The following is an 18,058-nucleotide window of genomic DNA, read 5'->3' on the forward strand; positions in this document are numbered from 1 at the left end:
CTGCAGCACTGTCTTTTTTTAAAAAAAATTTTTGTTGGAGTATAGTTGATTTGCAATGTTGTGTTAGTTTCAGGTGTACAGCTAAGTGAATTAGTTATACATATAGCCACTCTTTTTTAGATTATTTCCCCATAAGGGCCATTACACAGTGTTGCGTAGAGTTCCTTGTGCTATACAGCAGGTTCTTATTAGTTATCTATTTTATATATAGTAATGTGGATGGACCTAGAGATTGTCATACTGAGTGAAGTAAGTGAGACACAGAAAGACAAATATCATATGATACCACTTATATGTGGAATCTAAAAAAGGGTACAAATGAACTTATTTACAAAACAGAAGTAGAGTCACGGATGTAAAAAACAAACTTATGGTTACCAGGGGATAAGGGGGGAGGGATAAATTGGGGGATTGGGACTGACATATAAGCACTGTCTTTTCACTCTAAACCTGAACACTTAGGTTGCTTCCATTGGAGTGCGTGTATTTTTTGCGAATTAGTGTTTTTGTTTTATTCAGATATATACCCAGGAGTGGAATTGCTGAGTCATATGGTAGTTCTATTTTTAGTTTTTTGAGAATCCTCCACAGTGGCTGCACCCGCTTACATTACCACCAACAGTGTACGAGGGTTCCCTTTTCTCCAGATCCTTGCCAACATTTGTTATTTGTGTTCTTTTTGATGATAGCCATTCTGACCAGTTGTACACCAAATTTTGTAAAGCAACTGTTGGACATACAGCAAGGAAGCATCTGAAGCATTGAGTCACTGCATCAAATCTTTAACATCAGTGAGTGGTTAATGAGAATTTTCTGCTGTCTGTGATATTGTGCAAGAGTTTTCAAACACTTTTAAAAAAATTAAAAAAAATTTTTTTATTTTTGCAGTACGCGGGCCTCTCACTGTTGTGGCCTCTCCTGTTGCGGAGCACGGGCTCCAGACGCGCAGGCTTAGCGGCATGGCTCACGGGCCCAGCCGCTCCGCGTCATGTGGGATCTTCCCGGACCGGGGCACGAACCTGCGTCCCTTGCATTGGCAGGCGGACTCTCAACCACTGCGCCACTAGGGAAGCCCTCAAACACATTTTTAAAAGTCTGGGCAACTTAGTTTGAATCATCTTGAATGTTATCCTAACTCTGAGATACAGTGATTGTGACAACTGGCCCCTGCACAAGAGGGAACACAACAATGGCACAAAAATTATTTGAGACTGATTATACCCCAAGTCCTCATCATTTAACATTTTCTCTCTATGGAGAGGGTCTTTGGTTTGTTGCTTTCTCAAATAATGAACCAGCTTCCTGTCTCCTGAAAATTATTTTCAGAGACAAATCATATCTGCAGTCTCTTGGGGGAACTTCAAGGTGGCCCAGATTTTTCCTGGATGAGTTATAGGGTGGGTTGATGCAGAAAGAATTGCCCCATGAGGTCTCCACCAAGCCCCATCTCGCTGTGGGTTCTAATGAACTCCTGCATGCCCTGCCACGTATCCTATAGGACACAGCTGGTCTTCTGTAATCCTCACCTAAGAGCTTCACTCATTTGCTCTGGCATCATGGAATCTTTCTGTTTACCTGGCAGTGCTGGGCTGACCCTGTTGATGCTGCTCCTCAATCATCTCTACCAGTATCTTGTTTGTTTTAGTAGGTAAATAATAAGAGGGGAGTTTGAGGAAATTATGGATGTTTCATTCACTTGGTAACATCAATGAGACTGTGAACAAGTCTCCTTCCAGAACTTCCAAAGTGTTTTTGATCCTGCTCAGATCAAAAATACCTGGCTATATTTTATTGGTTTGGTGTGGCTTTGCAGTGAGATAGACCTGGGTTCAAATCCCAACTCCACCACTTATTAGTTATATGGCCTTGGGAAACTTATTTAACCTCTTTGTTTTTTCCTTCTTTTTTTCCTTCCTTCCTTCAGGAATAAAAAAAAAAATCAGAAAAGTACAAGGAAAAATACAATAAATTCCCATACTCCCACCACTCAGAATTAACTATTTATATTTGAATATATCTTCTTGCCCTCCCCCACCCCCATGCTTAGGAAAAAATTACCCTGATAATATAGGTGTACACTCTCCTTTTACTCCCCATTTCTTGGGGAATAATGTTTACCTTGTTGGGTTAAAATGAGATAAGATACTTAAACACCTAGCCCAGTGCCTGATCCACAGCAGACAGCTGGTACAGGTAGTTGTTACTTATTTTTCTCCTCCCATGCTTACTTTTCTCCTGGTGCATCTCCATTAGAAAATTTAGTACTGGAACATTGACAAACTTAGAAAAATTATTTTTTTGACAAACTCTTTCTCCTTCTAGGGTGTATTTGTAACCCCCCCCAACCCCAACTCGAGGAATTGATGTTGATGCATGTAGAAATGGATAGAATACACCATACAACTTATTTATATGGCAAATAATAAAAATACATTGAGGGCTTCCCTGGTGGCGCAGTGGTGGAGAGTCCGTCTGCCGATGCAGGGGACATGGGTTCGTGCCCCGGTCCGGGAAGATCCCACGTGCCGCGGAGCGGCTGGGCCCGTGAGCCATGGCCGCTGAGCCTGCGCGTCCGGAGCCTGTGTTCCGCAACGGGAGAGGCCACAACAGTGAGAGGCCCGTGTACCACAAAAAAAAAAAGAGAAAAAAAAAAAACACAACGATTTTACTGTTAAACGAAAGTAACATCATTAGGAAACCACAGGAATCCCAGACCTGATTCCCTTCTGGAAGCCCTGTGGGACATAGCTTTTATTTATGCTGGACTTGCTTTTTCTTCTGGCTTGTCCCCTTTCTCCATTAAAGGAATAGTTTGCTCTCAAGGAAGCCTCACTGCCAGCACATAAGCCTGAAGATGCAGGGGTAGCTGAATGACCCCTACTTCCTTGTTTTGGCCTGGGAGCTTAGATCTCTAGGGATGTCCCATGGGTATTGGACTCTCTGAGACATTCAGAGTATTTCCTCAAAGCACTCATTTTCTTTAGCAAGCCAGTAACAGATTCTCATCCGATGTGAAGTTTTCCTTTTCCCAAACTCAGCTTAAATCATAACTGCTCTGGACCATGCCAAGGTACGATTTGCCCAAATGTGAATTCATTGATATTATTTGATTAGTAAAAATCACTCAGTGAAGAGTGATGGTAAGTTGGCTTTGGCTGGAAATCTCACCAGCTGAGATCCTCAAGCAGAGCTCATGCTGGCATTGTTTCCTCTGCAGGTTGACTTCAGATGACTTCTTTTGCGTTTGGAAAACAATATTCCAGACACGAATAAGAAACTATGAGTCATACAGTAAATATAATGCTAGGCTTGTGCCATGGCTGTTTTTAGAGCATTGTATTTTAGTGCTTAATTATCTGTTTGCTACGAAAGTTGGCAGTCTTGGCTTTCCTCTCCAATGTAAACAAAATAATATTATTTAATTCCTTCATTATGTATTGCTTTAATAGTAGAAACTTAAATTTTTTTGTGTGAGTTTCAACTTCTATGTAGTTTAGCATGGGAAGTTTTCAAGAAAGCATTTTTTTTTTAAGTCAGTTTTTCCTTGTAATAAATCTGAGTGAAAGAGAATTTTTATCTTGAAAGTAAACAAGCCCCTGTCACTAATAGTAAGAAAAATGCTGTAACTGAAGAATTTCAGAGACAGGCCTTTTTGTCAGCCGTGACACATCTGGGTGGGTTGGCAATCTAGGGTCTACGCTTCAGCTTTGGCGGCCCAGAAATTTGATTTCTTCAGCTCACTGAGAGTTGAGCAAACTCAGGGATATTGACCGCTGTTAACTGGTCAGCGTGTCCTCTCCTCAGCGGCAAAGTCTCTATGGGAAGCCAAATGACAATCAAAAGTTTGCTTGGTGAGCAGGGAGTCCGAGCCAAAGGGTGTGGGATGGTCTGAGTGGTGGATGTCAGCCAGGCCTGTACGTCCTCCTTTCTACCCCAGAGGCAGTGTTGTAAAGCAGAGCCCATTGCTCCTCCTCTTGGCCGGCGAGGCTGTCTTTCCTGCTGGCCCACTGCTAAAACTGAGCATGAACAGCCTTTTTGTTAAAAGAGAACATGAACCCTCTATAGTTTGAGAAGGTGAGAGCTCTGGAAGACGATACTGTGCATGCACTTACCACCTTGGTCTGGATTTTCCCTCTCCTTCCAGTTTTCTTCCTTTAACTATGGGTGTTCATCACCATCTTCACCCAGGGGTCTGTGTTGCCCTCTAAAAAACTGTCCAAAGCCAAACAACAGATATCTTTCAGTTATCGTTCTCAGGCCAGAGCAGTCAAGGGACATCTTAATAAAATTAAGAGAAAGCTGAAGGAGAACAAACATGTACTGAAACTATAAGCATCGGGCTGAATAAGTGTAGATTTCTGTACCTGAGATTGGTGTGAAATGTTGGGAAATCTAAGCTAAACAGTTCATCACAACCAGGCTCAATAATGATTTTATCTTCTAAAGTGATGAGGCAGGCTACTGCCTGTTTCAAGGCATCTTTATCTCAGTCAGGTGGGCATAACTGAATAGCTTCTATATCCCTATCAGCTGGCTTTACTTTTGCAGATGACCAGTGTCATTTTAACAGATTTTTATATGTGAAATGTATATTTCATGCTTAGTGTTATATCATTTCTGACATTGTCCTCAAATTCTGAGGGCAATTCACAAAGTCCAGAATGTGCTGATTACAAAATAAGTGTGCCAGAGTTGTGTGAAGGACTTCTTTTTTAGTTCTTTCAGAATATCATAAGAAATGCATTTTTTAAAAAGTTAATACTTTCAATCAATAGCAGCCATTGTTTTTTTAAAAGTTATTTATTTATATGTAAGTATAGTTGATTTACAATGTTGCATTAGTTTCTGGTGTACAACAAAGTAATTCAGTTATAAATATATATATAAAATATTCTTTTTCATATTTTCTATTATGGTTTATTACAGGATATTGATTATAGTTCCCTGTGCTATACAGTAGGACCTTATTGTTTATCTGTTTTATATATAATAGTTTGTATCTGCTAATCCCAAACTCCTAATTTATCCCTCCCCTACCTCCTTTTCCCTTTGGTAACCATAAGTTTGTTTTCTTCCTTTTCCCTCTGGTAACCATAAGTTTGTTTTCTATGTCTGTGAGTCTGTTTCATAAATAAGTTCATAAGTTCATTTGTGTCATGTTTTAGATTCCACATATAAATGATATCATATGATATTTGTCTTTCTCTTTCTGACTTACTTCACTTAGCATGATAGTCTGTAGGTCCATCCATGTTGCTGCAAATGGCAAAAATTTCATTCTTTTTTATGGATGAATAGTATTCCATTGTATATATGTCACATCTTCTTTATCCATTCATCTGTCGATTAGCAGTCATTGTTTTTGATGCTCAAAGTGTTCCCTCTTTGGCCAATAGTATCCTATTTGTGTGGCTCTCATGTCTTTTTTTTGGTACGCGGGCCTCTCACTGTTATGGCCTCTCCCGTTGCGGAGCACAGGCTCTGGACGCGCAGGCTCAGCGGCCATGGCTCACGGGCCCAGCCGCTCTGCGGCATGTGGGATCCTCCTGGACCGGGGCACGAACCCGTGTCCCCTGCATCGGCAGGCGGACTCTCAACCACTGAGCCACCAGGGAAGCCCCTCTCATGTCTTTTTGACATGACCCCATTAGTCTTGGAGCACATCCTTCCTTCCTGAATTCATCAATATATTTCAGGCTCATCTTGTACTTTTTCTGGCCCAGAACTGGAATCAGTTGCACCTCAAAGGAGCCCTGGTTCCTTTTAGTGCGGAACGGTTTTTAGAGACCACATCCTGAGTGATGGGGGTGTTCACTGCTGCTGGGTTGTCTTTAGTTCTATACCTATTCAGTAGCTTTATATGTATTTTTGAAAAGAAAAAAGGATGAGTTCATACAATTATTTCCATTTAAAATATACTATTGCAGGAATAAAAAAAACTTAATTTCTTTGGTTGCACACCTGTATTTTCTGTTACACTGAAAACATCTTGGTTTCTTTTGACCTTAACATATTTATTTATTTTTTCATTAAGAAAACATGTAGACTTTAATATTCGAGTAAGAAATTCACAGAAAATATCATATAACTGCTTAGTTAACATACCAAAAAAAGTTCAACTGCACTACTAATAAAAAAATGCCAATAAAAACAACAAAAATGACAGTTCTCTTTATCAAAGCAGCAAGTGTTTAAATGATAATACTGAGAGCTGTTGAAGATGGAGGATGAAAATGTGTCAATCAGACTAAACTGGTATAATCCTTTAAGATTTAATTTAGCAATATATGTCATATAGATGATTATGCCTTTAGATCCAATAACCCCACTGTGGAAATTCATTTTAGGTGTTCAAAAATCTAGTAAAGCTTAGTCAACAAAGATATCCATCACAACATTACTTAGTGAAACATTTAAAATCACCCCAAATTAGCAGACTGATTATGATGTTAACATAATTATTTATTTAGGTTATCCTATAGTGTACATAAGAATTAAGAAATAACACCAATATTATTAATAACAGTAATGCTACTGAATGACATTTAAGATTTCTTTGCAGCTCTTTTTGCCCTTGGAGTCTATACCACCATTGATACGCAGGCATAACACTACACTCTAAAACAACTTACTCATCTTTTCTGTGTTCTTATGCCATCAACAGGATTTCTAGTTAGGTTCATTTGTTTCCATTCATTTTCAAATTTTAGGGTTTTCTTTTTGCTTGATTTATTAATATTATTAATATAAGATGTTATTCCAGAGTCAAAACTACATAAGGCACATCTAGAGAAATCTGTTTTCTATTCCTTTCTCTTCTACACTGTTCCCTTCCACATAAATACTTTTTAGTTGTTTTTAATCCATCTGGTGTTCCTTCTCTAAATATTAGCATATACAAATATCTTTGTATTTCCCTCCATATGCTTTCCTTTCTTATGACTTATTCATCTTTATGATATCCACTGGTGAATGTCATAATGTCGTAGTTTAAGAATGATTTAGAAAAAAAGTAATTATCACTAACCATTCTGCCGGCTGAAGTCTCTGGCTGGAGAGACGGGGGAAGCACTTAAAAAAAAAAAACTCTGCTTTTAATGGAACACTTTTATCTTGAAGTCTACTCTTCCAAAAGAAACAACCATTATAATAATAATAATTATATTATAGATTTAATGTACAAAGTATATATTAATAGTAATATATAATAATAATTTTAACGTGCTTCCTATGCCTCTCTAAGATGCCAAGAAAAAGAGTTTAACACAATTTGGGATGAAGCTGGTGCTTCACCTTCCACCAACGTTCCCGCCGCGCTGCTAGATTCTTCCTGCGGTCTGTTGACCGACTCTTGCAAGACTGCTCCGATGAGGTGGGCACTTGCATCTCGCTGGCGTTCTGCACCTGAGACTCGCTCCCTTGGGTGCTCCCTCCTGCACCTCCCAGATCTTGGGAGAGGCACGGAAATCTGTCACTGCTTCTGGTCCCCGGGCGCAGTTGCTCAGCCCCCCGCTCCTGGGCTCCGGGTCTCTGCGGCTGCCCAGTGCAGGTGCCGCGAGCTGGCGGGGCGCTCGGGAGCTAAGGCAGCCCCGCCTGCGCACGGTGATGCCGGGATTGGGGGCGGGAGCGTTGCCTCCGTCTCCGCGCGCTCGCTCGCTCGCTCGCTCCCGCCCTCCTCCCCGCCCCAAGTCCTCTCCTGCCTCAGCCTTGCAGGCTCCGCACTGCAGATCCCTGCCGGCCGCCCCGCGCTTGGCGGCTCTCGCGGTGCTCCGCAGGGTCCCTTGACCCCCGAGCACTTTTGCTGCTTTCGAGAGACCCTTGACTAACCGGTCTTGCCGAGCCCCACGCGTGCGAAGCCGCTGCGCCGGCGGGACAGCGAGGACCCAGGCGGACGGCGGCCGCACGGGAGCCCAGGGCGCTCTCGGATGCGGCAGGACAAGCTGACCGGCTCCCTTAGGCGCGGAGGGAGATGCCTGAAACGGCAGGGCGGCGGCGGCGGCAGCGGCGGCGGCAGCGGTGGCGGCGGCGTGGGCACCATCCTGAGCAATGTGCTCAAGAAACGCAGCTGCATTTCCCGGACCGCGCCCCGGCTGCTCTGCACCCTGGAGCCGGGTGAGGACCCGGGGAGGCAGATGGGGCACTGGAAAGTAGCGTGGCGCCCCCGGAGCTGGTGCCTCTGCCTCAGCCGAACTCCGCGTAGGCCAGCGAACAGCCGCCGGCCGCCCGGTGCTGGGTACCGCGGCTGGGCACAGGCGGGGCTGGGTCGGCCTGGGAGGGAAGAGCGCGGACCGAGGCCTGGGCGGGGGCAGCGGCCTCCCACGGCGCGGAGGACCGGCTGCTCCCGCCGGCTGCCCGTGCGCCCCCATCCCACCGCCTGTGTGCGGTCCAGCCCTGCTTGTGCCGGGAGCTGCTGGCGAGCGATGCGCTCGGTTTTCTCCGAGTGGTGGGAAAGTGTTGGCGGCTACCCGGGCTATCAGAGGCCGAGCAACCAGTTGTGTTTCGGACCCACAAGAAGCCACACCTTGAAAGAGGTGTGTGAGGCAGGAGAAAGGCACAGGTCTGATGCTTGTTGTCAGAGGAGGAGGCAGTGACCGCGAAGGAAAAAATAGGGTGCATTTTCTTGAGGGTCCCTGCTTCGTGAGTGCCGGGATCGTCTCACCTGGAGCCTCTAATTTGTGTGTCCGGGTGGAGAGCGGGCAGGAAACACTCCTGCAAAGTAGAGATTCTTTCTATAGGTAAAGACTCAGAGTTCTCCTGGCTGTGCTAGGCTAGGCCCTTTCTGCTGTCAGCCTGTGTTTACACATCCCTGCTTCTCCAGGCTGCATAACTCCGCGCTTGCTCCACCACCCGGCATCCCTCCGCAGGGTTTTATGAGGCCGGCCCTGGCGCGCGGGCCCCTGGACATAAGGCTTTCCGGCTAGGGGTGGCCGCAGAGGGAGCCGGCTGTACTCGTACCCGTGCGTAGCGCACACTTGTCCCTGGAGTGGCACCAGCTGGCTTCCAGGTGGGTTTGTCCTCCCCCAACCCCACCCCATCCCGCCTCCCAGCGCCTTTGGGGACCTGCTGTCCTGAGGCTGCAGGGGAGAATCTGTCGAGGCACCGAGCCTCAAAGGGTGGAACACGTCGCTGCCTTTCCGAACCTCGTGGTTTCTTTGTTTTTCTCCCCAAGGAAGTGTCTAGTTGCAGAGACTGTAGTAGTTATTCACCGTCTTCCTTTAGCCTTAAAAAAAGAAACCTCCCTCCCACGTTAAAAGTGTTTTGTATTTCTGAATCCGGAACAGCCAGTGATTACCAGATGAAACATAAACCTTCTCCCCTCCCTTATTCAATTAGAAGAAAATAGGTGGAAATGACCTGATTTCAGCTTTTGCCTGCAGGCAGCGAATGATCAATTCCAGTTAAATCCTGTGACTCATTTTTGATAGTGAGAAAATAGTTGTGATTTTGACTAACCCTAGCCGGGTTTCAGCTCGGCAAGGCGATCGGCATCGTGCCCAGCAGGTACTTCTGAAAAAAGTCAAGGGAGCATATTCGATCGTACATGCAAGGAATCCGAGGCTTTTAGGTCGGTTGAAATAGGAGCGTGGGACCGAATTTCCTGGTCTTTGTTATAATAAAGCAAACGTCATGACTATACGCTCCTCCATTCAGCACCCTGTGTATGGACAGCAACCTCACAAAGAGGTCCGTTTTATCGTGTCTTAAATCATGCGCGCCAGCTGGAGGCACTCTTGTGGTCTTTGTATCATTGTGCTGCACTGAGGCAGGACTTAATTTAAACCATCTCAGAGAATTGGGAATCCGTCGGGGTACTTAATATACCTTCGAAGAAGGAAATCTTATCTATCTAGGCAGAGTATGGTTTTGGCCCTGAAGCTCTGAAGAGAATGATCAGGGCATTGGTTGGATGCCTGGGATTCTCTATCACACACAACTTGACTTTAGAAATCTAGGACCCAACTCATGTATACACAGTATTCTTCTAGGACTCCAAGAAGGACATCTTCATACTGTCACGGGCCTGGGCAAATCAGACACATCTCTTTTCAGCTTCTTGACTCCATATATGTTTTTTAAAAGACACCTGCATAGCACAGGGAGATCAGCTCGGTGCTTTGTGACCACCTAGAGGGGTGGGATAAGGAGGGTGGGAGGGGAGGGAGACACAAGAGGGAAGAGATATGAGGATATATGTATATGTATAGCTGATTCACTTTGTTATAAAGCAGAAACTAAGACACCATTGTAAAGCAATTATACTCCAATAAAGATGTTAAAAAAATTGTCATGGAATTTCACCTCAATAATAAAAAAGCCCAATATGAATATAGCGTATAATCTTTATATATTCTCCTATTTGGGATTTGAGTCAAAGAAGTTTAAAGTTGTAGATAACTTGGAATTAGAGTTCAGTTATATTTTTAGCTTGGAGCCTATAATTAAATGTGTAAACTTATCTTTAATGAATAAGTCTATCATGACAGAATTTAAAAATACATGAAAATTGCTAAATAGTCTTGTTAAAATGGATTATTCCACAAGTGGGAAGGCAGTGACATTATTTTTATAACTTTTGATATTTCACTGAAGTTTCCTTAATAGACTTAGTCCATGCAAGTGTCCTAGAAAACAAATTCTGTAAGTAGAGAATTCTCTTCCTAAGTTTCATAAATATTAATTATACTGTGCTAAGTGATTTACAGTTAATTATTGCAACAACTAACTGAGATAGACGTTATCCTCATTTTAAGGATAAAGAATTGAGACTGAGACAAGTTAAATAATTTGTTTGACTCTAGGAACCAAAGGTGAATTAAAGTGTGCATGACTCCAAGCCTGTGGTGTTATTTTTTTGTTTTTGCACTACTCCAGACAGCGGTGAAACCACCATTCTATGTGATAAGCTTCATTCTATTACCACAGGACATTTTTCTATCTTAATAATCAGTATTCTTTTTCTTTTAACAAAATTGACTACAATTTAGTAAAAATAAATGTTTTAAAAATTTTATGATGACTCAGTAGAATCAGGTTAATTTTTACTTTTATTTTTGATGTAACGTATTTTTCCCCCAAATAACAGTTATTTATGTATTTTTCTTTTAGGAGTTGACACAAAGTTGAAGTTCACTCTTGAGCCATCTTTAGGTCAAAATGGTTTTCAGCAGGTAATTTTATTTTTGGTTTTGAAAATACCTTTATTTTGGGGTACCTACAGGGTACACTGAGGTATATTCTCAAAGTGGGAAAATTAACATGTGCTTGGATATGCCTAAGAAGATGAGTCAGTTTTAAAAATTATAGATAAAATAACTTGTGAAGCTATAAGTGACTTGGATTTATACTTGCAGTGAAAATTTTTGCACTTTTTTTTAATGGTTCAAGTGTGAAAAAATTTAAAAACCAAATGCCGTTATTCCGAATCCGTAACACATGTTTTGATTTCAGAGTTCCCAGCCTTTGTGTGTGTACTGCAGTTGGATCACGGGTGTGTTAAGCGTACCTAAGTGGGGGACCTTGGGTCAGTCATAGCCCTTAGACCAGTCATGTCTGGCTGAAGGAAGCTCTGAATGTTTACCCCAGTGTTCTGTATACATTTTCTCATGCTCTACGAACGTCAAGATGGGGAAAAGTTGACAAGTGCTTAACCAGGTCAGTATTATCACTTTGACAGCTTTTCTTCTTTGTTTCTAGTGGTATGATGCGCTCAAAGCGGTTGCCAGACTATCGACCGGAATACCAAAGGAATGGAGGAGAAAGGTGAGGCGGATTTGTATGGCTAAAGTACAAAAGGACCATCACTTTGTCCCTCTTGAAAGTGTCTGGAATGTCAGAAAGGATATTCTAGATTTAGTCATTTGAAATCTGTCTCTCTTCATTATTCATTAATTCAGTAAGTATTTAATGATTATCTATGCTATGCCAGGTACTGTTCTGCCGGGTAATGGGGATACAGCAGTGGAAAAAAAAAAACAGCAGACCAAAATTTTTGTCCTCATGGAGTTTACAATGCATATAATATAAAGTAGGTCAGATGATGCTAAGTGCCATGCATAAAAATAAAGCAGAGAAAGGAATCAAGAGAGAGGGGAGTGGAGGTAAGGAGGTAGCATTTTAAATGGTAAGGTGACATTTGAATAGGGCCCTTAAAGAGGTGAGCCATTGACCACGTAGCTACCTGGTGGGAGAGTACTCCAAACAGGAAACACCCTCAGGTGAGAGCATCACTGAGGAGTATGCAAGCAAAAGCAAGAGGCCAGGGTGGCTGAAGCACAGTGAATAAAAGGGAAAGCAATGGGGGGGAGGGTCATAGAGGTAATGTGATGACCTTAGGGGAATGGCAGCTCATATAGGACCTTACAGGTCATAGTAGGACTTTTGCCCAATGTGAGATGAGAAGCATTGGGAAGTTTTGAGGAGGAGGATAACATGATATGACTTATATTTTAAATGGACCACTCTGGCTACTAACTTGAGAATATGAAGGACAAGGGCAGCAGCGGAGCGACCAGTAGGAGACTTGAGATAATTCAGGCAAGAGATGGATCAGGGTTGTGGTAGTGTAGATGGAGAGAAGGTCAGATTCTAGATATATTTTGAAGGCTGGGTTGACTTGAATTCCTACTGGATTGAATAAAAAGTGTAAGAGGGATGTCAATGACTTCAAGATTGATCTGAGCTACTGGAAGTGTAGAGTTACTGTTTTCCCAGAGAGGGGACAAGCAGGTGTGTGTGTTTGTGTGTATGTCTGTATAGTTGGGGTGGCGGTGGATTAGACAGTTGGTTTTGGTTATGTTAAGGTTGAGATGCCTATTAGATGTCTAAGTTGAAGATGTCAAGTGAGCATTTTGACATATGATCCTGATGCTTAAGAGAGAAGTATGGCTGGAGATATTAATCAGTGTTATTCCTGCTAAATTATGTTCAAATACCAAAACTTGGATTGCCATCTTATTAATTCATAAACGTAGTCTTTGTTTCCTTTTTTAAAAAATTTTATTGAAGTATAGTTGATTTTCAATGTTGTGTTAATTACTGCTATACAGCAAAGTGATTCAGTTATACATATACATATATATACATTCTTTTTTATATTCTTTTCCATTACGCTTTATCACAGAATATTGAATATAGTTCCCTGTGCTATACAGTAGGACCTTGTTGTTTATCCATTCTATATGTAATAGCTTGCATCTACTAATCCCAAACTCCTAATCTGTCCTTCCTCCACCCCCTTCCTTTTTGGCAACAACAATTCCCATTCCTTTTTTTAAATTTAATTTTTATTATATATTGGGGTATAGTTAATTTACAATGCTGTGTTAGCTTCAGGTGTACAGCAAAGTGATTCAGTTATACATATACATATAGCCATTCCATTTCAGATTCTCTTCCCATGTAGGTCACCACAGAATATTGAGTAGAGTTCCTTGTGCTACACAGTAGGTCCTTATTGATTATGTATTTTACATATAGTAGTGTGTATATGTTAATCCCAAACTCCTAATTTATCCCCCCACCCCACATTTCCCCTTTGGTAACCGTAAGTTTGTTTTCGAAGTCTGTGAGTCTCTTTCTGTTTTGTAAATAAATTCATTTGTATTATAAACCAGGTCTTAATACTCCTAGAATCTGAACATTTTGGTTCCTCAAAATGCACATTAGAAATAGCATTATGAAACAGCTTTTCCAGATAAGGTAATGAAAGGAGTAAAAATATCCAGTGATTCCTTTAAAAAAGTTATTCATTATAGGAACCCATCTGTCAGTTTTTTGTGTGTGTGAGAGAGGGATGATTTAAAGGCAGAAGCCACTTTATGGTAAAAACAGGCCCATACTCCACGGATGACCAGGGAGCTCTTGCCCAAGCACAGAGCGCCATCCAGAGCCAGGTATAACAAGCTCATCAGCTAATTTAGCTATTCCAATGAACTGAAATAAAATTTGAAATGTTTTCCTTTTCTTAACAATATCCCTAATGGCTGGATCATTGCTTGGTACATAGTAGGAACTCAACAATATTAATTGAAAGAATAAACGAAAGCCCCTAATTGGTACAGTTTAGTACAGCAAACTTTTCAGTGAGGTTCTTAGAGATTTCTACATGTAGGCTATATCTGTTCTAGTAACAGCTCTCATTTTCTTATTGGACGCAATCATTATCTCCTGATAAAGAAAGATGAAATTATGTATTTTACTTTAGCATTCTTTTTTATTAATATTTTAGGTTTGGTTGACCTTGGCAGATCATTATTTGCACAGTATAGCCATTGATTGGGACAAAACCATGCGCTTCACTTTCAATGAAAGGAGTAATCCTGATGATGACTCGATGGGAATTCAGATAGTCAAGGTAATGCCCCTAAGTTTGGCTTATTGTCCTAATTTAGAAGAAAGATTCTAAGAGCCATATGTTTCCTGGACAGAGGATCAAGCCTTATGGATTGAATGTCCGTGTATTTCCTGCTTCCTAATTTCATTAGTTAACAGCCTTTTTTTTTTTTTTTTTTTTTTTTTTTGGCGGTACGCGGGCCTCTCACTGTTGGGGCCCCTCCCGTCGCGGAGCACAGGCTCCGGACCCGCAGGCCCAGCGGCCACGGCCCGAGGGCCCAGCCGCTACGCGGCCCGCGGGATCCTCCCGGACCAGGGCACGAACCCATGTTCCCTGCATCGGCAGGTGGACTCCCAACCACTGCGCCACCAGGGAAGCCCAGTTAACAGCTTTTTAATGGGGAACTTGATGATGCCTTGTCCTCATAAATTTGTATGTTACTAGTAAGAAGAAAATGTTTCCATTCGTATTCAACTTATTTATTTTGCTCACATGATAGGAAATTGAAATTCCTTTTTTCTTTAGCATGGGTCAGTGCTTTTAACTGGATTTTAATGTAAAAGTCACTGAGAAATTTAAAGTTAAATCTATTTCATATTAGAATAATTGGGTACTTATTAGGATTTTGATAATTTCTTAACTGTCATTTTATGAAGATAGTTAGATTGACTGATGGGTTTACTTTAAACCAGATGGTCAAATGCTCAAGCCAGCTGTGGTTCACCTACCTGGATTATTACAGTTGATTAGAGCCTGGCACCGAAAGCCAAGGATGCTGATTTGATTTAATTCCATTATTCTTCTCTTACATAAGCCTCTAGCACATGCTTTTTATTTTATATGAGTACATTACGTGTGATGCTAAACTGAGGTTTTAAAAGGAAAGTTGTTTCATCTAAATTTCGGTCACCAGAAGTTGGCTAATGTTTTGGCAGATTTGAAGATATGTTTTTCAGGAGGAGGTCCTAACTAAAATGAGCTATTTTCTCATCTAACTTGGTCTGTTTCAAGCATATAATATAAAAAAGGAACTTTTATATTGTATGCTTGAAAAGCCTTTGCATGGTCCACACTTGAGCTGTTTATTTGGAATTTAGGTGTATGTTTCCCAGAGATGAAGTATTCCATATTTGAAATACTTTCTTTCTATTTAAGTTGTGAATTAAGGCAATGCACATTTTATAACTATCATGTTATTAAGAGAAGTTTTTTTCTCATTGAAATGAATGATATGTCAGTAAAATGACTTCAGCTCCTGAAAATCATAGTCTCTGTTGGGTAATTAAATTATAGATATTGCCCTCATTAAATATTAAAGCACAGTAAATGTTTCTGCCTCTTTTATACAAATTTATAAAACAACTTGGAGAGAATGGTTTTTCTGTCTCTTTACAGTACCGGTTACATTTTTTTATTCTTTTCATTTGGCTCCTTAATACTATTTGGAGTTTTGATAGCTAAATATTATATCATTTTTTATAGAAAGAAATAATGTTAACATCTATCATACATATGTTAAAATGACTTGTTTTATTTGAGATGTATGATTAAAATAAACTGTCAATTTATTTGGAATTATAATGCAATATTAATTCTGAGTCCCTTTCTGTGTTAACTCTGGAAATACTTTTGGTAGAAAGTTTGCCTGACTGAAATTCCTCTTGAAAATGCCTCAGCGTATTAGAAAACTAAAAAAAAAAAAAAAAAAAAAAAAAAGTTTTGGTTCATGTGTTTAAGTTGCATATACATTTTTGAAAACTAAAATCCATGTTGATACTCTGACTCTACTGAATGCTGAGGCAGAGAAAAAACTAAAGTTTTTTTTTTTAGAGAGCTTAAGGAGGTATTTTAAAAAATGTTGTTTCCCTGTCATTTTAGGATCTTCACCGCACAGGCTGCAGTTCTTACTGTGGCCAGGAGGCTGAGCAGGACAGGGTTGTGTTGAAGCGGGTTCTGCTGGCCTACGCCCGATGGAACAAGAATGTCGGGTATTGCCAAGGCTTTAACATCCTGGCTGCACTAATTCTGGAAGTGGTGGAAGGCAACGAAGGCGATGCTCTGAAAGTGAGTATCAGGCTCTGAAGAAGGCAACTAAAATTCTTCAGAGAGTGAAATACTGGAGCTATAACTTCTCTTCCCTGGTGCTCCACCTCCTTCCAGGGTTTGACTACATCTTTCTTATTATCCATGACACCATTTCTCCCAGGTTAAAGCCTAGTCACATGACAGACTTACGTAGCTGCCAAATTTGAGGAGAATGATTATGTTTTTAGTCTCACTTATGAGACATCATATTTTTTTAAATTTAATTTTATCCTTTTAACATCTTTATTGGGGTATAATTGCTTTACAATGGTGTGTTAGTTTCTGCTGTATAACAAAGTGAATCAGCTATACATATACATATATCCCCATATCTCCTCCCTCTTGCGTCTCCCTCCCACCCTCCCTAGGTCCCACCCCTCTAGGTTGTCACAAAGCACCGAGCTGATCTCCCTGTGCTATGTGGCTGCTTCCCACTAGCTATCTGTTTTACACTTGGTAGTGTATATATGTCCATGCCACTCTCTCACTTCATCCCAGCTTACCCTTTCCCCTCCCCGTGTCCTCAAGTCCATTCTCTACGTCTGCGTCTTTATTCCTTTCCTGCCCCTAGGTTCTTCAGAACCATTTTATTTTAATTCCATGTATATGTGTTAGCATACGGTATTTGTTTTTCTCTTTCTGACTTACTTCACTCTGTATGACAGATTCTAGGTCCATCCACCTCACTACAACTAACTCAATTTCATTTCTTTTTAGAGACGTCATATTTAAAGCAAGCTAAATACTAACTGTACTGATTTTCCAGAGATGCCTAACAAATTAGTTGCTTCAAACAGCCAACGTGTATTACCTCACAGGTTCTTTGAGTCAGGAATCTGGGTGCAGCTTAGCTGGCTCAGAGTCACATTGTGGATTCAAACTCTCGGCTGGGGCTTTAGTCTCATCCAAAGGCTCGATTGAGTAGGGAGAGCACACACTTTCAAGTTCATTCATGTGGTTGTTGGTAGGATTTCATTCATCACAGATTGTTGGACTGAGAGCCTCAGTTTTTCTGCTGGCTGTTGTTCTTTGCTATGTGGACCTCTCCATTGTACAACGTGGTGGCCGGCGTCCCTCAGAATGAACGAGAGAGTAAAAGAGAACTGCAAGTCAGAAGAGATTACATTACAGATCTGTAGCCTAATATCAGAAGCGACATTCCATCATTTTTGCGATTTTTTTTAACATCTTTATTGGAGTATAATTGCTTTACAATGGTGTGTTAGTTTCTTCTTTATAACAAAGTGAATCGGCTATACATATACATATATCCCCATATCTCCTCCCTCTTGCGTCTCCCTTCCACCCTCCCTATTTTATTTATTTATGTATGTATTTATTTATTTTGACTGCATTGGGTTTTTTTTTTTTAACGTTTTTATTGGAGTATAGTTGCTTTACAATGATGTGTTAGTTTCTGCTTTATAACGTAGTGAATCAGTTATACATATACATATATCCCCATATCTCTTCCCTTTTTTGTCTCCCTCCCTCCCACACTCCCTATCCCACCCTTCTAGCTGGTCACAAAGCACTGAGCTGATCTCCCTGTGCTATGGGACTGCTTCCCACTAGCTATCTATTTTACATTTGGTACTGTATATATGTCCATATATACACTACCACTCTCTCACTTTGTCC

At 41.2% G+C, this 18,058-nt stretch overlaps 1 protein-coding gene across 3 annotated transcripts in view; it reads left to right on the forward strand.

Moving 5' to 3' along the window:
• The window catches only part of TBC1D30 (TBC1 domain family member 30), a gene marked incomplete at its 5' end in the record, with an annotated part of 80,813 nt that overhangs the window by 24,726 nt on the left and 38,029 nt on the right, over nucleotides 1–18,058 (forward strand). For 2 of the 3 annotated variants that reach the window (XM_082667001.1, XM_082667002.1), the window contains 5 exons: nucleotides 7,926–8,112; nucleotides 11,107–11,168; nucleotides 11,695–11,760; nucleotides 14,228–14,353; nucleotides 16,211–16,396. In XM_082667001.1, the coding sequence (XP_082523127.1) occupies nucleotides 7,926–8,112; nucleotides 11,107–11,168; nucleotides 11,695–11,760; nucleotides 14,228–14,353; nucleotides 16,211–16,396 (627 nt within the window). Of the gene's footprint in view, nucleotides 1–7,925; nucleotides 8,113–11,106; nucleotides 11,169–11,694; nucleotides 11,761–14,227; nucleotides 14,354–16,210; nucleotides 16,397–18,058 lie in introns of those variants that run through there. The other variant, XM_082667000.1, reaches the window with a different exon arrangement.

Source organism: Grampus griseus (assembly GCF_964374135.1).
Source record: "Grampus griseus genome assembly, chromosome: 11".
NCBI classification, from domain to species: domain Eukaryota; kingdom Metazoa; phylum Chordata; class Mammalia; order Artiodactyla; family Delphinidae; genus Grampus; species Grampus griseus.